Source organism: Drosophila eugracilis, unplaced genomic scaffold (genome assembly GCF_018153835.1).
Source record: "Drosophila eugracilis isolate 14026-0451.02 unplaced genomic scaffold, ASM1815383v1 contig_47, whole genome shotgun sequence".
NCBI classification, from domain to species: domain Eukaryota; kingdom Metazoa; phylum Arthropoda; class Insecta; order Diptera; family Drosophilidae; genus Drosophila; species Drosophila eugracilis.
In genome coordinates, this window is record NW_024573338.1 from 2,971,380 (window position 1) to 2,996,275 (window position 24,896).

The 24,896-nt window shown below is 42.7% G+C and overlaps 6 protein-coding genes across 9 annotated transcripts; 4 read left to right on the top strand and 2 right to left on the bottom strand.

The window, feature by feature from the left end:
- Positions 1-215: 215 nt before the first annotated feature.
- LOC108115673 (protein D3) lies at positions 216-1,265 on the top strand. The gene is made up of 3 exons (XM_017227238.1): positions 216-335; positions 392-1,003; positions 1,068-1,265. Exons 2-3 carry the CDS (start codon positions 603-605, stop codon positions 1,201-1,203), a joined length of 537 nt encoding a protein of 178 aa, XP_017082727.1. The 5' UTR covers positions 216-335; positions 392-602; the 3' UTR covers positions 1,204-1,265.
- Positions 1,266-1,357: 92 nt separating this feature from the next.
- On the top strand, positions 1,358-2,019 carry LOC108115674 (protein D3). The gene has a single exon (XM_017227239.1). It carries the CDS (start codon positions 1,422-1,424, stop codon positions 1,950-1,952), a length of 531 nt encoding a protein of 176 aa, XP_017082728.1. The 5' UTR covers positions 1,358-1,421; the 3' UTR covers positions 1,953-2,019.
- Positions 2,020-2,098: 79 nt separating this feature from the next.
- Positions 2,099-3,640, bottom strand: LOC108115672 (valacyclovir hydrolase). Its single transcript, XM_017227237.1, has one exon. The coding sequence runs from the start codon at positions 3,447-3,449 to the stop codon at positions 2,613-2,615; it is 837 nt and encodes a 278-aa protein (XP_017082726.1). The 5' UTR covers positions 3,450-3,640; the 3' UTR covers positions 2,099-2,612.
- A 1,395-nt stretch (positions 3,641-5,035) lies between these two features.
- LOC108115625 (neurexin-1) lies at positions 5,036-19,948 on the top strand. Of its 4 annotated transcripts, none has more exons than XM_017227174.2 (13): positions 5,036-6,961; positions 7,127-7,600; positions 7,660-7,971; positions 8,036-8,152; positions 8,216-8,600; positions 8,688-9,058; positions 9,371-9,491; positions 13,734-13,881; positions 13,940-14,697; positions 14,766-15,116; positions 15,190-15,380; positions 16,557-16,887; positions 18,700-19,948. In XM_017227174.2, exons 1-13 carry the CDS (start codon positions 6,038-6,040, stop codon positions 19,704-19,706), a joined length of 5,490 nt encoding a protein of 1,829 aa, XP_017082663.1. In that variant the 5' UTR covers positions 5,036-6,037; the 3' UTR covers positions 19,707-19,948. The 4 variants fall into 4 exon arrangements, with proteins under 4 accessions (XP_017082663.1, XP_017082662.1, XP_017082661.1 ...); XM_017227173.2 differs by having other exon boundaries at positions 9,371-9,482; positions 15,190-15,425; XM_017227172.2 differs by having other exon boundaries at positions 5,037-6,961; positions 15,190-15,425.
- A 3,123-nt stretch (positions 19,949-23,071) lies between these two features.
- Positions 23,072-23,934, top strand: LOC108115628 (probable prefoldin subunit 5). Its single transcript, XM_017227179.2, has 3 exons — positions 23,072-23,278; positions 23,399-23,608; positions 23,672-23,934. The coding sequence occupies exons 1-3, from the start codon at positions 23,180-23,182 to the stop codon at positions 23,870-23,872; spliced, it is 510 nt and encodes a 169-aa protein (XP_017082668.1). The 5' UTR covers positions 23,072-23,179; the 3' UTR covers positions 23,873-23,934.
- Positions 23,935-23,938: 4 nt separating this feature from the next.
- Positions 23,939-24,888, bottom strand: LOC108115627. The gene is made up of 3 exons (XM_017227178.2): positions 24,569-24,888; positions 24,093-24,515; positions 23,939-24,042 (listed from the first exon to the last, which is right to left on the bottom strand). Exons 1-3 carry the CDS (start codon positions 24,764-24,766, stop codon positions 23,974-23,976), a joined length of 690 nt encoding a protein of 229 aa, XP_017082667.1. The 5' UTR covers positions 24,767-24,888; the 3' UTR covers positions 23,939-23,973.
- Between the last annotated feature and the right edge of the window lie 8 nt (positions 24,889-24,896).

Below are 24,896 nucleotides of genomic sequence, written 5' to 3' on the forward strand. Positions count from 1 at the left end.
TACAATTACAACCTCATAAATGAACAATATATGGCTTTATGATCCGCCACAAGTGCTGTCTTCGCTATCAGTTGTGCACATTGGTGCAAAGTCGGCTCAATCTAAAAAAGATTTAAGTCATAAATATATAGCTATGAACATACCTTTGGATTTCTATCGACTCCAAAGTAGTAAAGACAAGTTTCAAGCTATGACTCATTTTATATTAGTGATCTATGCGTTTGTAGTAAAAATGCCTAAATAATGCCAGTTCGCATAAGAGCTTTGCTATCGCTGAGAGCGCTTTTCACAATTTTCCATAGACGACAAATCAATGTCGGAATACTGACCAATAAGTATAGCAACCGCGATAAAGTTTATTCCGGTGTATCCATAAAACTATTATTTTCAGGTTTTAGCTGTTGCCATCGCCGGATAACCTTGAGTGATTTCGACATTCAGATATTAATTAATTGAACTGGAAATTTTAATAAAACCTTAAGACATCCGCTGTATCAGAGGGAAGCTTTTGCTTTGTTATCACCCAGCCGGCTTGGTCATCAGTGATAAGGCCACGACAAAACCGTACCGTCATCTTTTTCGGCTGACACGTTATACGTAACATGGATGACATAGTGCCCGATGTTCTGGATGCGGTTCCCGCTGAGACCATTAAGGTCACCTATGGCGATGGCCTTCAGGTAAAGCAGGGCAACGAGCTGACCCCCACCCAAGTGAAAGATCAACCGATTGTCGACTGGTCTGGTCTGGAGGGCAAGTCCAACCTAGTCACCCTACTTATGGTGGATCCCGATGCTCCGACTCGTCAGGATCCCAAGTTCCGTGAGATCTTGCACTGGGCTGTCGTAAACATCCCCGGCAGCAATGTCGATCCATCGGGAGGTTATCCCCTAGCAGCCTACGTTGGTTCCGGACCGCCGGAGGGAACTGGCCTACATCGCTACATCTTCTTGCTCTACCGTCAGGAGAACAAAATTGAGGAGACGCCCTCCATATCCAACACGTATGATAAATTTATAAGAAATTTATCAGTTTAGTAATACTAACCAATCTTTTTTAATTTGCAGCACTCGTGCTGGTCGTTTGAACTTCAACGCCCGGGAATTTGCCGCCAAGCACGGATTGGGGGAACCCATCGCCGCCAATTATTACCAGGCCCAGTACGATGACTATGTGCCCATCCGAAATAAGGCTTTTGGATAGATTTCTGTATATATCATGCCGTGTCTGCTATTCCCAATCAATAAAGTCTACCCACTCGCTTATCTCTTTATCTATGCATTGGGGTATTAACTAAAAAGTGCACGAACTGATTAGGGGACGTACCTCGTCCAACGATAAAAGGCCAGCCTACAGGTATCCGGGCCAGAGTCAACTCGCTAACGCCACACCGAGCAGAAGCAGCAAAACTACCAGCTAACATGGACACCGCCGGCATCATTCCCGACATCATCGACGTCAAGCCCGCCTCCAAGGCTACCATCACCTATCCTTCGGGCGTTCAGGTTGAGCTGGGCAAGGAGCTGACTCCCACTCAGGTGAAGGACCAGCCCACAGTCGTCTTTGATGCTGATGCCGGCTCCCTGTACACCATCCTGTTGGTGGACCCCGACGCACCCAGCCGCGAGGACCCCAAGTTCCGTGAACTGCTCCACTGGCTGGTGATCAACATTCCCGGCAACAAGGTGTCCGAGGGTCAGACCATCGCCGAGTACATCGGAGCTGGTCCCCGCGAGGGAACCGGCCTGCACCGTTACGTCTTCCTGGTGTTCAAGCAGAACGAGAAGATCACCACCGAGAAGTTCGTGTCGAAGACCAGCCGTACCGGCCGCATCAACGTTAAGGCCCGCGATTACATACAGAAGTACAGCTTCGGCGGTCCCGTGGCCGGCAACTTCTTCCAGGCCCAATACGATGACTACGTGAAGACCCTCATTGAGACGGTCCAGTAATCTGGCCACCAACTGATCAGCTCTCTGTGAAATAATAAATTTTAAATACTAGTTATCATAAAACATATTTCCCATACTTCTTTTGTGGTCGGAGTTTAGGGAATTTACCACTTCCGGAGGTTCTATGAGTGTATAAACAGCTCAAGTTTCTTTCATAAGAATTTTATTAGATAATGTTCCGGAATTACATTTTGCTTGAAAATTGCTACATTTTTCCGAAAACTTTACTGATATCACTTTAAAGTAATTCCTTGAGGGTATAGTATAGCTGAGAGATACGGAATATTCCAACATTTTATTGACCTTGACTCAAAATTTGTTTAACTGTCACTTTCATTTATTTCCTTTTCATTTAGTTAAGTGATATGGTTATTCTTCAATTCATTTCGACATGATTCATTAAATAGATAAACAATTTCCTATAGCTAAGATATGAATTTGATTTATCAAAACTATCAGTTTTCTTATAAAAATATTGGACCTTTGGACCGTCTCATTTCAGATAGCTACTTCCACTTACATTTGAAATTTTATAACTTGAACTACTATCTGTCAGTTAAGAGTCGGCTTATAAACCACTTTTAGTTCTAACGACCATTTGCTATCAGCTTTTATAAAATGTGAACAAATCTCCAGAGATTTCAAGTTAAAAAAGTAATTCTAATCCTTTTTGTTGAAAAAATCAGCCACTAGTTTGTTGAACTCCTCCGCATAACGTAGATGAATATTGTGCTTGCCTTCGGGGAACTCATGGTATTTTGCATGACTCAAGCGCTCTCTCAGCCACGGAATATGTTCCGCTGCTATCATGGGATCCTTTTTTCCATGGAGTATAAAAGTAGGTGCCTTTATTTGTTCAACCTCAGAGCGACAGAAGTCTCCATCTCTTTGATCATAGAAGGCGCATGCGGCATCCACCCACTCGGCCCACAATTGAGGGAATCGTTCTACACCGTAAACCTGTTCCATGGGCTCCCGCATTCGGGGCGACCACTTGGCCACATCCCGAATGTTTTTAAGTGCCTTGACTTCTTCGGCGTTTAGGTAGGCCCCTGCTCCCCAGATCGCCAGGCGATCCACAGCTTCTGCATGGCGACCTGCTACGATGAGTGCTGTAATTCCTCCATCGCTCCAGCCCAGAATAGAGAAGCGGGGTCTTTCAAGGGCCTTCATCAAATCGACGGCTGCCTGGGCATCTTCTCGGAAGAATTCCAGACCGAATTTACGTTGCGGAGGCACAGATTTGCCATAGCCCGGCGGATCCCAAGCTATGATCGTGTGCCCTGGCAGAAGTTTTGGCAACTGTTCGATCTGGGGCTTAAAATCGGTCCAGGCCGATCCCAGGGCTCCAGGCATCAGGAGCAAACTCTGTTCTCCACTGCCACTCTCTACAATGTTCAAGTCGGAGCCATTCACTCGTATTTTCCGCTCCGTGTGCACTAATCGCCTGGTGATGGAGGAACGTAAACCCAAAAGTCGCCCCAGATTGCCCAGCATTACGTAAACGGTATCGGACAGGGATTTTGGAGTATGGCAACAAACTTAGTTGCTTCTGAAGGGCTCTTCAGATGACCAGAAAATGGTTTGCGGCTTGTCCAGATCTTTACACACGACGCCTTGTAAAGTGGTTTTGATTACAGGTAAAGTTCCGCTGATAACAGCTGATAGATAAGAACAGCTGTAAGTAAACGATCGAATTAGTGTGGCTGTGATGGAATATTCCGCTGGTGTAAAAATAAATATACCGAAAAAGACATTTTTGTAAAAGATCTAAAAAACCGTTTCATTTTCAAAAACTAACTTTAGAACTTTAAAAGGAGATTTTATAATTGAAAATTATTCAAAAGTATTAGTTCAACGATAAAGCAAAAATTGTAATGTCCTACGTTATCAATAAGTTTATCTTCATTTTATATTTTTTAACTTCCTGAATAACATACATCCGTATATAATATCCAACTGTTTATGGGGTTTCTCTGACAAAAAGAAAGCGTTTTCTTTAGTAATACCGAAGTGGAGAGTTTTTAAAATATACGTAGCTAGTTCAAAAGCCCTTAAAAGTTCAAGAGCTGCCTGACTGCCAAAAAAGCCGCCTAATTTGAATTAAAGCTTTCCGCTTTCCCTCCAGCTTTTTGACATTACCAGTCCTTGTAAGTCCCCTCGTACGTCACGGCTTCGAAGGACAATGGACAACACGTGCTGGCATTTGTTTAGCCTTTAGCGTGCGTTATAAAATTATTAAAAAATGTAAGTGCCAAGGAGTAGGGTCCTGATCCCTGGTGTAATGGTCAGTGCGTGATTGGTGTGCTCAAGTTAATGTTCTCGCTAGGGCGACGATTAATGGTGGCGACGGCCTTGCATTGTTCCCCTTGACGAAGGGGGAGGACTAAGGACGGAGGGCAGAACATATACTCACATACACACGAACATTTATTGAGAGTACAGGACCACACATTCCATTGCCAATGCAAATGCAAATCGAATTTGACACCGAGTCGTCGAAGTTGCGTAGTAAATGTCAAGGAATTTACACGGGTCGTCTCAGAGATAGTGAGTTTGTGTTAGTATGTGAGTGGATGTGATGGTGTATGTGTGACCACAGGACACCCACATATACGCAACGTATGTATATGTGGCATCTAATACGCTTTAGTGGTGCAGGTTATGAACCTGCGTGCTGTGCTCTCATTACGCATGTGTGAGTGGGCAGCTGGTGTCCCTGTGTGCGTTTGTGTGTTAGTAGTACGCATATGCATGCCTCGTGCGAAGTAAGCGAGCTTTTAATTTTTGGCATTCCCACACACTACTCACAAATAAGGAAGTCCATTCGTTTTCCATAGCATACTTTTTCGGGTAAAACATAGAACAACCAACTGTCAGCGGTTATACTGAATTAGAATTGTTTATAAAGCTCCTTAACTTACTTAAAATCAAGGTTATTGGCATATACACTTTGCTTCTTCGGTCAAGTAACATTGTAGCTCCACTTTTCAAGGCGTCTAGGCCGAACCAATGGCTTTTTGTGAATAAGCTGGCGGAGCTTTCGTTATCCATTGGAAACGCTACGAAGAAATTAAGTTTGAAATTGCAGTTCAGTCTTGTCGTGGATGCAGCGCGGATCGATAACGGAGCCAAGAGCAGCGGAAGGCGCTGCTTAGCAAATTTCGACACACAAAATTTTTGTATCCCTCAAAATTGAACCGAAAAATCAGCAAAAATAAATTCAACCCACTGAAACAAAATCGCGTCGTACTATTTGCCAGTTCGAAATGGTTACATAAAGTAAAAACGACAAAAAATATCATTCGAATTCGACGATATAAATTGTGTAATTGAAAAAATCCAAGTGTGTGCAATCAATAGTTCAATCGATACGCATAAATAACTGATTAGCTTGCTGCGGAATCGAATAAAGTTAAGCGCCCGTTTTGGGGGCATTCAATGTGAGGTGCTTAGAAAAATTTTCGCCTACATTCGCGACATGCAGTGAAAATTTTTTCCGATTTTTAGTATGTACATGTACGTTGGAGCGCTCGTGGGCGCCACAACCTCGGGTGGCAGGGGTATCCGGCAAGCTTTCGGCCAAATCATAACCCCCAGTGTCCGTAGTACAGCCGTCGCGGTCGGAACAACGATGGTCTGACCCAATATCATTGTAAAATATGTACCCGTTATTAATTACTTTGCCAAACATTATGCAAATCAAGTGTACGAAATGCCAAAAACTCAAAGTGCTCAGCATTAAGGACCAAAAAACCAGGCGAAATCACAAGCAATAATCGGTGCAGTCCCGTTAACAGACCACAAATACCGTTAACAGTCGCAGCCAACTTTGCTTGGCCGAGCTTTTGCTCTCGCGTTCTCTCACGCTCTCCTTCGGCAAGCGCGGATAAAACGGATTCCCGAGTAAACACCAATACAAGGACACGCGAAAAGCTCGCGCTCAAGGACTGGAATACGCGACAGGAGATAAAGGGAGATAGAAAGAGAGAGAGAGATAGAAGGAGAAAGAGACACTTTACGTTTACGCGCGCAACGTGCGTAGGTGCCTCTGTGTGGGTGAGCCCGAGTGCCCGTGCGTGTGAATGAAGGCGCCACATAGTGCAACATATCAGGATAACTATGCTCCTGCGGCCATGACAGCCATGACACGGCCGAACATGGACAGGGATCAGCAGCGAAATCGAAATCCGGCAGAGCTAAGGCTCCTGCCCGCCCAGCGCAGCAGCTGTCATGCCTCAACCTCCACCTCCGCCTTCGAATCCCCGGACTTGCGGTTCAACAAGGCTCGCCGACGGCGGAGAAACGAGCAAGTGCCTCCCGTATTCGTAGAATACCGGCGATCGTACCGTGTGCTCATCGTCAGCGCTCTGCTGGTCAGTTTAGCGGCCAGTTTTGTAACCCTCAGTGCCGGGTTCCAACTGGATGGTTCCCAGAACTCCTTCTACACTTTTCGAAAGTGGTATACCGGACTGAATGGTACCCTTGAACTGGAGTTTAAAACGGAACAGCCCAACGGATTGGTTCTCTACACTGATGACGGTGGCACCTATGACTTCTTCGAATTGAAGTTGGTGGAAGGAGCCCTTCGGTTGAGATATAATCTAGGCGGAGGAGCCCAGATCATCACCGTGGGTCGTGAACTGCATGATGGCCATTGGCACAAGGTGCAGGTCCTGCGAAATGATGAGCAGACCTCACTCATCGTGGACGGGGTTTCGCAGCAGCGTTCAACTAAGGGCAAAGAGTTCCAGTTCGGCAAGTTCGCCAGCAACTCGGATGTCTATGTGGGGGGAATGCCCAACTGGTACAGCACCAAGCTGGCGTTGCTTGCCTTGCCCAGTGTGATCTTTGAACCTCGTTTCCGAGGTGCCATCCGGAACTTGGTCTATGCGGACCAGCCAGGCGGATCTACCAGACGCCAGGAAATCAAGCAGCAGCGCGACATAAAGTGTGGTGATGTGCCTTGCGACCACGGAGAGCTGCCTGCTCGTGAGAGGCCTCTTAGGGTGAGTCCTTAAACTATAATTTTTTATAATATTAGATGCGATGATTAGCTATACCGTTTTATTAATGAGAAACCAAGTTCACCGATATACCTTTTCTCGAAAATATCCCTTTTTACCTCACAACTTTTTTTGTTGGTTAAAATGATTTTCATTGACATCCTGCAGGGCGTTCGGGGCAACACAACCGATGCCTGCGAACGGAACGATCCGTGCCAGCACGGCGGCATATGTATATCCACTGATTCCGGTCCAATTTGCGAGTGTCGAAACCTCGAGTACGATGGCCAGTATTGTGAGAAGGAGAAGGCGCCATCGGAAGCAACGTTCCGCGGTACACAGTTCCTCTCATACGACTTGGGCCAGACGGGCGCCGAGCCGATAGTGAGTGCCCAGGATGCCATATCCTTTTACTTTCGCACCCGCCAGCCGAACGGCTTGCTCTTCTACACGGGCCATGGCACCGACTATCTGAATCTGGCACTACGGGATGGTGGCGTCTCATTAACCATGGGATTGGCCAATGGCAAGCAGGAGATGCACATAAAACCATCAAAAGTGCGCTTCGACGACCACCAGTGGCACAAGGTCACCGTGCATCGTCGCATTCAGGAAATCTCCTCCATCACCAGCTTTTGCCGGGTAGGTTTCTTTGAAGCTAAAGTTGGAACTAAAGATAATGGTTATTTAAACTCCTCTAGCTGGTTACTGTGGTGGACGATGTCTATACGGATCACTCTCACATTGCTGGCAAGTTCACCATGCTCTCCTCCTCGCGGGTTTATGTTGGTGGTGCTGTAAACCCAAGGGCTCTCTTGGGTGCCCGTGTCCACACGAACTTCGTGGGTTGCCTGCGTAAAGTGGAGTTCTCTGCGGATACGCTGAATCTAAACCTCATAGACCTGGCCAAGAGCGGCTCCAAGTTGATCCAGGTGGCAGGCAACCTCGAGTACCAGTGCCCCAGTGGTGATCCACAAGATCCCGTGACCTTCACCACTCGCGAATCACATTTGGTAAGTTGGAACCCTTTCTAAATGAAAGAGGTTTTACTAATAAGTATGCTTATTCTTGGTAAAGGTGCTGCCTCCTTGGGAAACCGGAAAGCAGAGTTCTATTAGCTTCAAGTTCCGTACCAAGGAACCGAATGGCATTATTGTCCTGGCCACAGGATCCAAGCAACCAAGGGCCAAAAACGTAAGTTGATATTTTAAGTTTTCATATGATGCGAATATAAACTTATGTAAAAATGTCCTGCAGCCCGTTTTGATTGCAATTGAACTGCTGAATGGTCACATCTACATCCATTTGGACCTGGGATCCGGAGCCTCCAAGGTGAGAGCCTCACGGCGTCGCGTGGACGATGGCGACTGGCATGACCTGATTCTCCGGCGGAATGGACGAGACGCCAAGGTGAGCGTGGACGGGGTGTGGAACGACTTCCGGACGCCCGGCGACGGCACCATCCTCGAGCTGGACGGGCACATGTACCTGGGCGGTGTGGGACCCGCCTACAATAGCGTGGCCTGGCCGGCGGCCATTTGGACGGCCACGCTGCGCCAGGGATTTGTAGGCTGTTTGCGTGACCTGGTGCTGAGTGGCAAGGCGATCGATATAGCGGCATTTGCACGCGTCCAGGATTCGGGTGAGTAGTGCGCCAGAGTAGTCACGCCAGCGATTGTCATCCATTGATAACCCGTAACCCAAAACCCGTAACCTACATCTAAAACAGCCTCCGTGAAGCCATCATGCCATGTGCAGGCCAACGTCTGCAACGGTAATCCTTGCCTAAACGGTGGAACCTGCTTGGAGGGTTGGAACCGGCCCATCTGTGACTGCTCTGCAACCTTATATGGAGGACCCACCTGCGGAAGAGAACTGGCTACGCTGGCCTTTAACGGTAGCCAGCACATGACCATTTGGTTGGGCAACGGTCAGGGCACCAAGACGCAGACCGAGGAACTGGTCATTCGGTTCAAGACTTCGCGTCCAGCCGGACTTCTGCTGTTGACCAGCGCGGAGTCCAACTCTCCGGATCGTCTGGAGATTGCTCTAGTGGCGGGAAGGGTGCGAGCCAGTGTCCGACTGAGCGACCGCGAAAAGGTAAGATCTTACGGAGAAGGTGCTCAACCTCACCACATTTGCCCTTCGCTCTGGAAAATCGCCTTTAAATTTCAGCCTTGGACTTATGATATTTACTGGATAATCTTAAGATTATCTATTGGATTCCTGATTTGTATTTTGTGGTATTTTAGGGGGTTTGATTAGTTAATTAACATATATATATATTAAGTTGAGCTAAACTTTTCTAAGACCGTTTTAAGTTTCTAGCACAAGTCAAGGTCAAATTGAGATTAAGGGCGATTTTCGAGAGCTTGGGGGCAGTATTCTTAGTGTATGATAATCCCCTTGCAGAACCTGCTGGCCGGCCAGTCGGTACTCAACGACAACAACTGGCACACCATTCGCTTCTCGCGCAGAGCCTCCAATCTGCGGCTACAAGTTGACGGGGCTCCCCCCGTCAGGGGTATGTTATGTATGTATCAACAGCACATCTATGCCCTACTACGTGTCGTGCCGTGTCGTTTTTTTTTACCAACCAACTAAACCAACCAATGAACCAACCAATCGACAACCTACCAACTCCCTTCGTAGGGTCATAGGATTTAACCCCCATCAGCGATTAGCTTCCATGAAAGGTGCTCCACGCACCACCTGCAGGTTCAAGTTCAAGTAGGAATGCCCCTCTCAGCAGGAAGGTGTGTGAAGGTGCTTCAGGAAAAGACTTGAGAAAAAGATACAAAAGGAGAAAGAAGAAAAAAGAAGAAAGAACCATAAAATAAAAGAAGGAGAAAATCAATAAAGAAGGAAAGTGCAGTCAGCGGCGCGTTTTCCTGTTTTTAAGTTCCACTTAAACTTTTTCAGTTGAGAGCTTTTCAGTTAACAACGATTCTCACACCAACACAGCCTCACAAACACGCACACATACGAACACATGCGATTACACATAAACGAAATGCAGTTGAAATACTATAAAAAAAAAAAAAAGAAAACCAATTGAAGAAAATTGAAAAGTATTTAGCAAGTTTATTTACCTCTCATTTCTCATGACACACATTTCTCGAACTTCCTTACTCGAATGACGAAGATGATGATAGACAGCTCTTTCTCTCTAACTATCCACCTATGTCTACCTTGCTCTGTATCTCTAAAAACATCGTTAAGCATCTGCAAAATATATAGTTTGGACATCATAAGACACCCGGCTCCACATCCACACCATTCCACACATTGTACGCCTCTCTGAAAGTTTGTTTCAATCATAACATACTCATGCGATGGGTCGGAGATTGCCCTAAAGTTGGGTATCCTTCGATTGCATAACTCAAATAACTCATTCGTAATGATTTTTTATATATTTTGCTCTTGTAATTTCCTCTCAAAACTCTTTCAAACATCTCGATGTTGTGTTTTTATTTGCGATACTTAATTACTTACTTACTTTGTTTGATTTCCCAATTACGATTGCCAATTAAATTCCAATTACAATTCAATACCAATTCCTAAGCCCACACAACGAAAGTATTGTAATCGAATAAAAGTAAATACGAAAGCAAAGAAAGTTGGACAGCTGTAAAGTTTCAGCCTTAAGTGTTATAAATACCATCTTATTGATTGTCTTGTAAATTGTTTTGTCCTTGATAATCGATTTGTATTGTTTGGTTTTAATTAAAGTTTTGATAATTAAGTTTGCCTTTTGTTGCGCTTGTTGAATAATTGGCCAAGGATACTCATTAATTCTCTTGCCAATGAAGCATTGTTATAAAATTTCCTGATTCAAAAATAATTCTTTAGATTTCAAAATCTTTGTCTAAACCTTTGGCCCAATTCAACATCCGAAAAATACCTGTACATTTTGTGTTTGTTTTTCTTTTCTGTAAATATTTATCTGGAAAAGAGTTTTCGTTTACAGTCCTATTGATAATCTAAACAATGAAAATAATTTAAATAATTGCTGTACCATAATATAAACGACACGTGCGGTATGTTAACGTTAAAAGGTGTTTGTTTCAGACGTCTACCGAATGTAGAACAGCGAACAACAGCCAGTTCTACGACTACAAATAACAATGTCATATGCAAATGCAATTCCCTTATCACAAGCGTGATCTAAATGACCTTCTTTCAAATAAAAAAGTGAGCGAGAAAAATACAAAAATACAAAAAAGAAAAGCGAACAAAGCTTTAAAAAATGACGAGAACGCAACGTAAATAATTTCAATGTACAATATCGTTTTTCGTTTCATGTTTTAGGCGAGAGAAAAAAATCGACACGCAAGAACTCGGGGAAACATTTTTTTGCCCAAATCGCTCGATGAAAGTCACGCTATTCGGCGAAACAGCTATTGGCCATTGGAAAATGGCATTAGCCGTGGCTTATTGAGACGAGAGGGCAAAACAATGTTTGAAAGCGCCCAGGGCTGTAATTTTGCACCATTTAATATGTAATTAGCTTTGTGTTAAGTAAACTCAACTATCGTAAACATCAATACAACAATACCGCAACCGCAACCAAATTGCAACTAACTAATCAAGCCTAACGTGTCTCACGTAAAATTAGATTCTTGTTGTGTAAGTGTGTCCAAAAAAAGAAATATGAAACACTTAACTGAAATGAAGGAGAAATTAAAGGCAGGCCATGGAGAAGGCTACACTGAAAACGACTTAATAATATCTTAAGGTTAATCTGTTTTTCAAACTAATATGTTGCCATTCATTTGAATGATAAATAACAAATGTCATTAGTTAATCAGACATAAAATCAGTTAATTATATAGCTAACCTAAAGCATTTTTTATTGAAAAAGTTAAATCTTTGAAAGTGATTTTACTATAAAACTGTGTAACTTCATTAGGAATACTAAATCTAAAACCCAAAAGAAAAAGAAGAAATTTTAGTAAAAGATCAAAAAAGTTAGATGTTTTCCTTATAGCCGGATCCTGCTCCTGCCTCGAACAAAAACACACACACATACACAAAAACTTACTGTCAACTGGAAGTCTCGCACACCTGCACAGGCACACACCCACACTCTCTCACGCACCGTTGCACAGAAACACACACACACGACCACGTGTGAAGCGTTTGCATGTGAGCACTTGAAAAATAATAATAATAAAAAAAACAATCAGCAAAAGCAATGAAACTATGATAATAGCCCATAAAATAACAAGCAAAACCAATGACTGTCAGTCGGAATGATATAGCCTACGACCGCATGACCTGCTCACGAACCCAAATCGGGCTGTAGCCCTGTACAGTGTGTATAATGTATATCTTTGTTTCGTACTATATATCGTATAACGTATCGCTCGCCATCGCATCGTATCACTCAGCCCACTCAGCCATTAAAGTGTATGAATAAGTAACTGTAAATGCGCCAAATTGCCAGCTGCAACAACAGTGCCCTACTTCGACTTCTGTCCACCACCCACCGCCCACTGCCCACCACATTGACCCCCTTCTCTTTCGCTCTCTCTCTCTCTTGCTATTACTTTTACTCTGGCTGTTTCTGTTTCTGTCTCTGTCGCCGCAGTCATTTGCATGTCAAGATGTCAATCATTCTCGTGGGCCAACGCGTCGTATGCGCAATGTGGTCGCTCGTTAAGGCTAATGCACCCTTATTAACTTAGACGTAGTCGCCGCACACACACACACATACACAACAGAAACACACACACACATAAACAAATCTCTAGGGCACAGATTAACACATTTACATCTACAGAGAACATGGACAGTTTACCAATACCCAGAAACCCATCGATGTTTAGTTCAATGTCGTTAAGCAAAGACCAAATTATTTATTTATGTTTTTTTATCAATTATCCTGGTTATTACCGATATAATCCCTGACCTTTGTTTAGTTACCATTATTTCTAGACCGTAGGTTTGCCTATGTAAACTTTTCTCATACTTTTACTTTTCCTCGGTTTACCACGCACAGCTGAGAAATGAAAACTCAAATGATATTATCTGAAATGTCACCGCCACCGTAATCGTATTGAAAATGTATCTCACACACCAAAACTAGTTTAAGAAAATGAAAAACTATATATTCCTCAAATGTCAACCAATGCATATTCGTATGTAAACAAGAACAAAATGCGCACCAATTAACCTAATCTAACCAACTTAGCGAACTCTTTACTTTTACTTACTTTCCTTTGGTTTGCGCTGTGGCAGCGATTTTCGATTATCGATTTCGTTTTGTCTTAATTAACAACTAAAACTACTACTATCCGTACCAGTACATTGTATGTATTGTAATCTGCACCTTTCTTTAGTATGTACCAAGCTGCAACAAACTAAATAATAATAATAATAATAATAATACTCCAATCGAAATCCAACAACATTCAGCCACTTGTCGAGTGAAAAATACAAAATGCTTGAAAAAAATCTATGAACCAACCAAAAAAAAAACAACAACTAGATCTATGTCTACTAAAACCGCATACCTATATCTATTCTATACTCTTATATACTCTTTGACTACATATGCGTATGTGCTTCTTGTCACCAACTATACTCCATATACTACTACTATATATATATATATATATCTATCCAAAACGTATATCCATATGTAACCAATGTTAACGGTACTCCGCCTAGTCAACAACTTAGAGCAAAGCCAATCCCGGCTAGACAAACCCCATGGCGAGGCCACCGAGTTTTATCCATTTCTTGTTTTTGGAAATATATCTTTTCACAGCCGAAACGATTCTGGGTCGTCATAGTACCATGGAGATCCGTTCGATTCACCTGGGCGGTCTGTTCCATGCCGAGGAGGAGATCCAGATGACCTCCACCATGCCTAACTTTGTGGGTCAGATGCAGGGCTTGGTGTTCAATGGGCAGCGGTGGGTATCGACAGAATCTATTTAAATTTTAGATCGCTATTTTTGCTTTGTCCCATAGCTATTTGGACATAGTCAAGAGCCTGGGTCCGGAGCTTTCAGCTCTGCCCAGTGCCACCTTCAAGTTGACGGCCCGCTTTGTGAACTCTCCGGCAGGGCAACCCTACCATGCGGCCACCTTCCGCTCCAAGCACTCCTATGTCGGCTTGGGCATGTTGAAGGCCTACAACAGCATTTCCATTGACTTCCGCTTCAAGACCGTGGAGCCCAATGGTTTGCTCGTCTTTAATGGCGGACGACGTAACGATTTCGTGGCAGTCGAACTGGTGAATGGTCACATACACTATACCTTCGACTTGGGTGATGGTCCGGTGACCATGAGGGACAAGTCCCGCATCCACATGAACGATAACCGCTGGCATCAAGTCAGCATTAGGCGCCCAGGACCCAAAACGCACACTCTCACCGTGGACGATTCCTTTGAGATCATTAGTCTTACTGGAAATAATATGCACTTGGAGCTGGCTGGTATCCTGTACATAGGAGGCGTCTTCAAGGACATGTATTCCAAGCTGCCGGCTTCGATCTCTTCGCGGTCTGGTTTCGAGGGCTGTCTAGCCTCCCTGGATCTGGGCGATGCCTCTCCCTCGCTGACTAGCGATGCAGTGGTTCCCAGTTCCCTGGTGGTCAGTGGCTGCGAGGGACCGACCAAGTGCAGCCAGAATGCGTGTGCCAATAGAGGAAACTGTGTGCAGCAATGGAATGCTTATGCCTGTGAATGTGACATGACCTCTTACACGGGACCGACCTGTTATGATGGTAAGGAAATCTTTGGAGAATCCTTAAACGAAATCTTCTCTGATTTAAAATCTTTTGTGTTTCCGCAGAATCCATTGCCTATGAGTTTGGTAACAACAAGGGCATGGTGCAGTACACCTTCCCTGAAAATGCACAGGCTGACACCGAGGAGGATAATATAGCCATGGGCTTTATAACCACCAGACCGGATGCAGTGCTCCTTCGGGTAGAGAGTGCCACCACGCAGGACTATATGGAACTGGAGATCGTGGAGGGTAACATCTTTATGGTGTACAACATCGGCAGTGTGGACTTGCCACTGGGTGAGATTGGGACGAAAGTGAACGATAACGCCTACCATGTGGTGAGGTTCCAGCGGAAGGGAGGCAATGCAACGCTTCAACTGGACGACTACAATGTACAGGCACTGACGCCGCAGAGTAAGTGCATACGGGGATGGCCTTTTAACGGGGGTAACCTAATACTCTTTCGATCTTTTTGAACGACTTGCAGGCCATCATTCGACCGTGTTCAATACCATGTCAAATGTTCAGGTCGGCGGCAAGTTCAGCCGGAACGGTCGCAATCGAATCGAGCGACCGTTCGCTGGCGTTATTGCCGGACTGTCGGTGAACAAGTTACGCATCTTGGACTTGGCCGTCGAACGCGACCCCCATATCACCATCCGTGGAGATGTTCAATTGGTAACTGGAGTATTAGATAGAAATGATCTGCAGAGAATGCAGCAGGTTAGGGAATTTATTTGAAATTTTATTTGAATTCCTCTCAACTTTCAACTTTCCAAGTATTTTTCTCATCGTAAAACCAAGTTTATTCAAAATTCTTTCTTTAATTAAAAAAACAAAAAAAAAAAAAAGAAAATCTAACCAAAATTATTGTATTAATCCGCTTCATGAGTTGTGGAACCCCTTTTCCCAAAAATGATTTGACATGATTTGATTGCACCTCCAACAAATTCGAAAACCAATTCGAATTATGTACAGTTCCCGAGCACAATCCTGATATTTTTGAAATGCATAACCGTTAACCGTATCGAATGTAACTACATCTGTACATTGAAGTCATCGTCATCATAATCAAATCCGGGAAATTCGGTTCGACATTCAGTACAAACGTTAACCGTTTCAACTAAACCAAAAGTATTAGCTAACTAACTGTATAATCTAGTGTAAATGCTGCATTTGAATTGACTTTATGATTTCCCTCGGGCGCCTTCGTTTTTACTGTAACGCTTTTAACGCACCAACTAAAAAACCCAAAAATAACAAATTATCAAAAGAGATTTGCCAGATTTTTCACTAACCAGCTACTTCAGTTTCCTGAATTTTATTTACATTGCTGCACAGCACATTAACCAATAATAACTGTGAATATATATTCAGCTATATATATATGAAATGATACGATTTACTATGCACTAGAACTCGTCGCACTTATGCTGCATGACTCTAATCAAAGCTCACATTAACATAAATACACATCAATGACTAGTGTGTGAAAGCTAATGGAGATCTAAAACTAAAAACAGTTAATCCAAATGAAACTTAAAACATATATGATTATAGAAAATGTAACAATAATATCAGTTCTTTTGGTCCTTAAATGGAACTACTTGAAAGGTCTTTTAAAAGTTGTTTCCATTAGTTGGTTTTCATTACAAATGATATCAAAGTACCTTCTATATAAGTTATAACCTCCACTGCTTTCATATACTTACACCCACACATATATATACGTAATCAAGCAGCACCTAACCAATTTACTAATCCAGTTAACAAATCCCATACAATAACCATCGCTTGGCCCGGCTGCCGCCAGATCAACTGAAGTAAAATTAGACTTTGAACTCTACTCGACAGACGCCGGCGAGTGGTTATCCGGGTGCGCTGGACGATTTGATCTTCTCGGGAGCCGGATCCGGATGTCGTGGCGATGACGAGGACGAATGTACGCCGCCATTCGAATCGGGAAGCGGGGATGATCTAATAACGCCTGTATATGTGCCGCCCACCAAGCAGACAACCACCTCCCAGCAAGGGAATAATTTGAGTACCGGCGGGAATAACAGTGGCGGTGTCATCACCAATGGCACAGAAAGGGCCTGCGATGATGAGGACTGCGTCCATGGATCTGGAGACTATGGGGAGACCACGGAGCAGTTCACCTCGACGAGCACGGCCAGGGGCTCAGGTGAGTGGTTGCAGCGATTTGTGTGTTGGTCTCATTTTGTCATTGGCATTTGGATCAATCACGGAAAAACACAAAGCAAAAGAAACACACCACACACACACACACTTCATTACAGACATAAGCTAGCCCCACTCGAAATTCAAGTTAAGTATACGTCATTAAGTATACGCCATTAAGTATACGTCATTAAGTATACGCCATTAAGTATACGCCATAGTAACGTAGAGAACGTGTTAACGATTAAGCTGTGGGTTCAATTGTGTTCAAGTTCCAGTTTGAGTTTGAGTTCGAGCTATAGCCTATATAATCGAAGCTCTAGCCCTACATATAACCGCATAACCGTTTAGCTAGTGACGCTTTGCCTTTTTCAGTTTTGTTCAATGTTCTATGGAGATCGAGGAAGTTAGGCTAATGCCAATGCAACGCCAATGCTTTGATCGCTTACACAACCACATTGAAACAGCCAAAACAGCTATGAATATATTTATATATAAATTATATATATTCAAGTATATATCGCCTCTATCGCACCCCTCGCAATGCATCAACCCAACCAGAAAACCAATATCAATCAACTCGCCGTGTCATCTTCAGCTCAGATCAGCCCAGAAAAAACCAAAACCAAAACCAAAAAAAAAAAGAAAAGTATCGCAACAAAACGTCGCCTATATCCTTCATCTCCACCTGTTGCTGATGATCGATTGCCTTCTAATTTGAACTGACAACGAGTACGCCTTATGTGTCTCTTTCAGAATGTGAAATCGCCTTCATATTTCTGACTGTGATCGCGCCATGGATACTCTGTAAATTCCCATAAGCAAACAACCAATGCAACCAAGCAATGCACTTAGGCTAAGCTTCCAACTAGACCTCTGTCTAACTGTATAACTAACTCTAGCATTAACTGAGAGCTAAACCACCAGCAACAGCAACAAAACAGAAAAATATGAAAGAAAGAAATGATATGAAATGCAACTACAACAGCAACAACAACTACAACTATAACAACAACCAGAACAACAACAACAACCACACCGATCATTGGCAAGGGTTTTTGGTTGAGTGAGGGTTAAGCGTTAAGCGATAAGGGTTAAGCATAATAGGCACTCCATATATACTATATATAAATATATATATGGTTGTGCCCCGATCGAAGATGTATATGTTTTGTACATAGTAGCGATAAAAGCAGCGTCTGCAAGTGTAAGATGTGATTTTCCCACTCCTATTCCTTCTCCTCCTCCTCCTCGACATTTATTCCCTCGATTGCATATAGTTCTACCGTTCTTCCAATTCAAATTTGTACATATCGTGCGAAAAGATTGATGGTCCAGCACCCACAACAAGAAAGACACACCTCAACATATCTCTCAATATCTAAAAATCTCTAATCCTCTCTAACTGTGTTGAATAAACTATGAAAAGCAAAGCACAACTGGCGGTTCAAATGATTTTTTTTGGGGGGAAGACATTGATAGATAGCTTTGCCTCTTAAAAATAAAGGAGACTTTTGATCAGGAAAAGAAAATTACTTAATTTTGTCTATTTTATTATTAATTTAATAATTTCTATAACATTATCAAGGATTCGTGTTGAAATATTGATATTAACATCAGATTCTGATAAATTTCTTACATTTTTTGGAGATAAGTAAAGACTAGATATATTAAATATTATAGACTTTAGTATAGAGGGGGAAAAGTAAGGTAGAAATGAAACCACAAAATGCACACATACTTGCAACAGACATGTAAATATATATAGAGCACCCACTTGAGAACACTTGAATAAACCCAAACCGACTGCTTGCAGAGTCCAACAATGAGATGGTCACGATAACCACCACCGGACGCAGTGATGTGACCACGGAGCAACAGACACATGGCAGTAGTACGAGCAGCAGCAGCAGCGGCAGTACTCCATCCTATGCAACTACCCAATCAAGCAGCAGCAGCAGCAGCAGTGGAGGAGCCAGTACTCCAGGACAAGTAAGCACCACTAGCAGCGTGGCCACCACTTCAACGCAACGGGCCACCAGCAGCAGCACAAGCACGAGCACCAGTACAACCTCGACGACCACGACAACGACAACTACTCAGGCCACACCGCCTCCAGAGATCCGGAGCACGGTTACAGAGCGGGACACCACGCCGTATGATGTTTATGTTGCAGGTGGCGGCATGGGAGGATCCGGGCGAAATGATCACGATCGCATGCAACTGCCGGACGAACATCATCCACTGCCACCGCTTCCGCCACCCATACCGCCGCAGGATCCACCACCGTATGGACCTTATGGCGGAAATACTTACAACACCAATATGAACAACTACCGACCGAAGGGCAAGGGCGGCAGGATCAACTCAATTGAAGAGGAACGAACTGCCATGATCATAGGCATAGTGGCGGGCATACTAATAGCAGTGGTATTAGTTATTCTTCTGGTTTTGTGGCTCAAGTCGAATGGAGATCGCGGCTATAAGACGGAGAGCGAGAAGGCAGCCGCCTATGGATCGCACAATCCGAATGCCGCTCTACTGGGCAATACCAGCACCAATGGTTCGTATCACCAGCAAAGACAGCATCACATGCAAGGTGGTGGTGGTGGAGCAGGACAACAGCAGCATCATGGCCAACAGCAGATGCACAATGGCCATAATGGAAACGGAAATGGAGGTGGTGGCGGCGGAGGCGGCATGATGTCCAGCGGAAGTGGGTCCTTGGGCTACGGCAGTGATGGGCGACCCCAGATGGCGGGCTTGGTGCAGCCGAAGGCCAAGAAGCGCGACTCCAAGGACGTCAAGGAGTGGTATGTGTAAGGCGGCATGGTCGCAGGGAATTATCGTCAAATTAGCAATAAATGCAAATAGTGCAAAGCGAAAGTGAGCTGAAAGTGAAAGTCCCCCTAAGATACAAACAGAAACACACACACACATAAGCGTATATAAATATATATATTTATTTAGCAGCCTCATAAAGTTAATTAAATAAATTAGAAGCGGACACAGGCGGACACTGGGTGTACAAACGGAAACGGAAACGAACGGAAGGATAATAATATGAAGAAGACGCCGTGCGCAGCTCGGTTTGTGGGCAAAACGCTATTAAGGATGGCTGATAACGTTAGCAGCAAGCAGTTAGAAAGTTAGACACGCAAATACTTTAGACGAGTGCATCTGGCCAGAAGCATTGGTTCACCCTAAAAGTAACGTTTAGATTATGCCTAAGAAATTATAGCTTCAACTCAAGACTTGCTAATAGATCTAACACTGGAGAGCAGCCACAACCATCAGCGTATAAGCATATGATAAACACTAAACGAATACAACTATATATATATATTATATATATCACAACGTTACGATAAAATTATGCCACTAGCCAATCAAGTAATTGTGTAAAATATTTCGCCACAAAGTATGCTATGAAAAGTTCGAAGGAAGAAAACCCAAAACAACCAATTTAACTGCAAAATCTTCTAGCAAAAACACTAAAAAATTTAGCAGAAACTCAATATAAACCTACTTAAATATATATATATATTTATATGTAAACGTAAATTAATGAGAGGTTCTGAATGGGTTTTTTTCTTCGCGTGTAAAGTTACAAAATGTGGTGCTGTAAACGTAGGAGACAAGCAAATTGGTTGACTACAATAATAGTAATAATAATAATAAAAATAACGAGGAATGCAAGAATTTATGCTACAGATTGTTTGTTGAATTGAAACCGGCTTTAATTAGTTAAAATGTAAATTGAGATAATGATAAACCTAATGGATAAATAACTAAATGAATTCAAAGAATATAATATGGAGGACACAGTAGATACCCACGATTTGGTTGACGTATACGTGATGCGACTTTTTCGTTTGCGTGCAGCAACTCGATGCGACTTTATGTTAGTCCCTTCCACTCCCGAGCCCAACACATATACTTTTTATATGTATTTGAGACTAAATATTGTCACCGATCTGCGTGCAATATGAACTCAGACATATCAAGGAAAAGACAAGACACCAAACACAATCACACACCAAACACACACAAACACACACACACACGCTACACTCTAAAACACTGAAGCGAACCTACCTAGCTTTTCTACTTACTACAACTGCTATTCAATGTGAGCGAACATTACTTTACCGTCGACAAACGAGGAAATCAAGCAACAATTTTACAGTATTATAGCAGCTTTAAGCGTATTTTTCGAAGCCAACGTGACGTATACACAATCAGCAGTCACCAAACACCAGCACACTCTCACACAAGCTGACACACTCACACACAGACAGAAAGAAGCGAAATTCAGTTTTCCGCATATATATATATAATCGTCTATATCATTTTGATGCGCTATATTCAAATTTTTGCCTCACTATCAATACCAATTAGTGTATCATTTTGGATTAAATATACAAAATACCTATATACACTCGATATACTAATACTAATACACGCACACTCACCAATCACTCACCCACACATTTACCAAAATCACGCATTTGAAACACTAGCGAAATTACTTGACATACTTCTCTCAAATTCTTAATGGAAGCCAAGGCGAGGTATGCTGTATATACCTAGGAAAGTACTATATATACACGAATATATATATATATTTAACAACTAAAAAACATATACACTGCATTTCAAAAAACTTTTGATATATTTTCGAGTTTTTTAAACCCTTAACTTGTATACAAAAAGGATGCGAAAGCAAAAAAACACGAGACAAACTAGCGAATCTAGCTGAAATGGACACTTAGGACAATTACAAGTACATAGCGAAACACAGTACATAAATACAGTACAGTACATAGGCAGACATAAAAAAAAAGAATACACAATTATATTATACAAGACATACACGCATACATCCAAACTATACTATTTATAAATATACATCTATACAACATATACATACTATATAATGTACGAGTATGATAAACGAACAATGATTATTATGTATTACGTCCCTTCGATTTGATAATGAAACCAAACGAGAAAACCACAAATTTTAAACGCTGTTGATAACCAAAACCATTCCCACTTATATATGTAACACTCTCTCCCGACAACTTTCTCTCTATCTCTTCACAATGTTAATGCTGCACAATGAAAACTCTGCATTTAAAGTAAAAAAAACCCTTAAACGTTTATTCATTTCGATTCAAGAGAATAACAAATTAAATATAACTAATTATACAAATTTGCCTTGCGATTTATCAGCGAGCACACGATATTGAATCCAGAATGGGAAATAATTATATCCGCGATACAGATATCGAATCGACACGCCCCCAAACAAAACCAAATTCCTTTTCATTGTTTCCAAACAAATTACATTTTATTAGAGATCAAAAGCAAATCAAGGTAAATGTTATGTATGTATGATATAGTGACAGGATGGATCGTGAAGGACGAGTACAGTTAGTTGTATGGGTAACAGTAAAATAGTTAAATCATGTAACGTAATAGTTCAAGGATGAAGGCAGAGCAGCATGTGCGGGTGGGAGCGTATATAGCGAGGATGGATCGCAAGTATCGGTACTAAAACTTACTTCTACTTAGGCTTAATATCATTGTTATCTAATCTATACATATATATAAACCGACACACAACACCCCCCACATATAACAGAGATTATGTATATGAACATGTATTGGACGCGCGGCGCTTGAGCTGTGCCTACTTATATATATATTTAACAAATTGTAACGTGTATGTATATGTAGCGGCAGTGATTGTTAAAGAAATTGCTTTGTTTTGTGTTAGATTTTATAATTTACGAGAAAAACAAAAAAAAACCAAAAATTGTAAAACGCATACAAATACAGAATGACTGACAAAACACAGAATTATAACATTGCATATAATAAATACAATAAAAATATAATTGAAAAAATATTAATTGATTTGGTTTTGGAATCATGTGATCAGATTTCTCAGATTTAGAATTCAAATTCGTGCATGATTTTCAAATTCACCTAAAAAATGAGAATTTATACTTGCTATTCAATTTCTTAATTGACTTAAAGAAAACTTTCTTAGGCTCGATTGACTCGATTTTCAAAAATCGATAATTTTGAGGTAAACACTTTAAAACTGGCGCCAATTATTCGATATCTTTGAAAAGTTTACAATAGGCGTATGACAGCTCTTCCTCACGCGACTTCAAGAGGGTGGCAGCCTTATAGAGCAGAATTCGCAAAGGTGGCAACCACGCGCGGCGACTGAATAAAATAAAATAAATTTGGAATTTAAGTTATAAGTTAAAGCACAAACAATGGCTGCCACCACAAGCTCACCCGGGAAAGCCGAGATGATCGATCTGACCAAGCTGAGTCCGGAACAGCTGATGCAGTTTAAGCAGGAATTCGAGCAGGTGAGTCTAGCATGTGGGTGCGAGCGATGAGTCAAGATGTTAGAGAGAGGGGGTTCAACGGAGAAGGGGCTCTGCAAATGGCACATGCTTCTAAAACCCCTTTATATTTGTTATCCCTAGGAGATGACCAATATACAGGAATCGCTGTCGACACTGCATGGCTGCAAAGCTAAGTACGCCGGCTCCAAGGAGGCCCTGGAAACCTTCCAGTCGAACTGGGAGAATCGTCAGATCTTGGTTCCTCTGACCAGCAGTATGTATGTGCCAGGGCGCGTCAAGGATCTCAATAATTTTGTCATAGATATCGGCACCGGCTACTACATCGAAAAGGTATGACTTAAGATTCGCCCACTTAACAGTACCATCTGGTTGTAACATCTGTTTTCTAAATAGGATTTGGACGGCTCTAAGGACTACTTCAAGAGGCGTGTGGAGTACGTGCAGGAGCAGATCGAAAAAATCGAGAAGATTCATCTGCAGAAGACACGCTTCCTCAACTCTGTGATCGGCGTGCTAGAGCAGAAGCAGGCGGCTGCCGTAAAAATGCTGCAAGCCCAGCAGCAATCCCAGACGGCAGCACCCCAGAGCTCCTAGAACCACGCAGGACAAAAGAGATAGACACAGAGAGCATTAAATTATTAAACTTATAAACGAGATGTGTGCATTTAATTAACGTAGTTTATTAAATTGTTCAGCTACTTTTTGGCTTCCTCCAAAGCCACGGTGAGAACCTTTAGCTTCTGCTCGTACGCGGATTTAAGATCCTGGAAGGGGATAACATGTAACTTAAGGACCTTAAGTACTTCTAACTCACCTTGAATATCCTGGACTGAGTGTCGTACTCTGAACGAAGTTTGTCGTAAACACCCTTAGAGATGGCCAGTTTTTTCTCCGTAAGCACACACTTATCCTGCTCTGCCTTTATCCACAGCTGGCTCTTCTCCAAACGTGCCTGTGTGTGATCGCACTCAGCAGTCTTCAGTTGCAGCATGTCCTTTGTCACCTGCAGCACATCCTTGACCGTATCCACCTGGGTCTTGAGCACGGCTATCTGCTGCTCCTGTTGTTTATTCACCTTAGTTTTCTCGAACAGCAGTGTTTTGGCTTTCAACAACAACTCTTCCTGTTCTTGCCGGGACTTGGGTGCATCTGTGCCGCCAAGCATTACAGACTGCTTGAGGGACTGCTCAAGCTGCACCACTCGCCGTTTTAAACGTTCATTTTCCACCTTAGCTTCCTATAATCATGGTCAATTAAATGGGTACACCCAATGGAAACGGGTCAACTAACCTCAAAGTCTTTGCGGAGTGCTCCGATCCGCTTGCGAGACTCCTCTAGCAGCGCTTGTTTTTCGCTTTCCAACGTGAAAACCATGTCGAGCAGTTCGTTCTGCGGTTGCTCCGGCAGATTCACTTCCTCCTGGGCATTGTTTGTGATATTGTTGTTCAGATCGCCACCAACGGCTCCCTCCTGGGTATTCTCGGCCATTTTATTAAAAAATAATGTTGAAATAAATACAAATTGTTCAGAAATGTGCGTTTTTCGTGCCGTTGGGTTGTGTTTTCATTTTGTATTAATAGACCAATAGATGCAGACGCTATTTATAGGATATCCCACT

What these genes read in the sequence shown, in the direction of transcription:
- LOC108115628 (XM_017227179.2), top strand. Translation starts at nt 23,180, where the DNA reads ATGGCTGCCACCACAAGCTCACCCGGGAAAGCCGAGATGATCGATCTG. An exon ending in TTAAGCAGGAATTCGAGCAG is followed by an intron (nt 23,279 to 23,398) that starts GTGAGTCTAGCA and finishes TGTTATCCCTAG; the next exon opens with GAGATGACCAATATACAGGA. An exon ending in CCGGCTACTACATCGAAAAG is followed by an intron (nt 23,609 to 23,671) that starts GTATGACTTAAG and finishes TTTTCTAAATAG; the next exon opens with GATTTGGACGGCTCTAAGGA.
- LOC108115673 (XM_017227238.1), top strand. Translation starts at nt 603, where the DNA reads ATGGATGACATAGTGCCCGATGTTCTGGATGCGGTTCCCGCTGAGACC. An exon ending in ACGCCCTCCATATCCAACAC is followed by an intron (nt 1,004 to 1,067) that starts GTATGATAAATT and finishes TTTAATTTGCAG; the next exon opens with CACTCGTGCTGGTCGTTTGA.
- LOC108115627 (XM_017227178.2), bottom strand. Translation starts at nt 24,766, where the DNA reads ATGGCCGAGAATACCCAGGAGGGAGCCGTTGGTGGCGATCTGAACAAC. An exon ending in CACTCCGCAAAGACTTTGAG is followed by an intron (nt 24,516 to 24,568) that starts GTTAGTTGACCC and finishes CCATGATTATAG; the next exon opens with GAAGCTAAGGTGGAAAATGA. An exon ending in CTCAGTCCAGGATATTCAAG is followed by an intron (nt 24,043 to 24,092) that starts GTGAGTTAGAAG and finishes ATCCCCTTCCAG; the next exon opens with GATCTTAAATCCGCGTACGA.
- LOC108115625 (XM_017227172.2), top strand. Translation starts at nt 6,038, where the DNA reads ATGAAGGCGCCACATAGTGCAACATATCAGGATAACTATGCTCCTGCG. An exon ending in TTGGTGTTCAATGGGCAGCG is followed by an intron (nt 13,882 to 13,939) that starts GTGGGTATCGAC and finishes TTTGTCCCATAG; the next exon opens with CTATTTGGACATAGTCAAGA. An exon ending in GGGACCGACCTGTTATGATG is followed by an intron (nt 14,698 to 14,765) that starts GTAAGGAAATCT and finishes GTGTTTCCGCAG; the next exon opens with AATCCATTGCCTATGAGTTT.
- LOC108115672 (XM_017227237.1), bottom strand. Translation starts at nt 3,449, where the DNA reads ATGCTGGGCAATCTGGGGCGACTTTTGGGTTTACGTTCCTCCATCACC.
- LOC108115674 (XM_017227239.1), top strand. Translation starts at nt 1,422, where the DNA reads ATGGACACCGCCGGCATCATTCCCGACATCATCGACGTCAAGCCCGCC.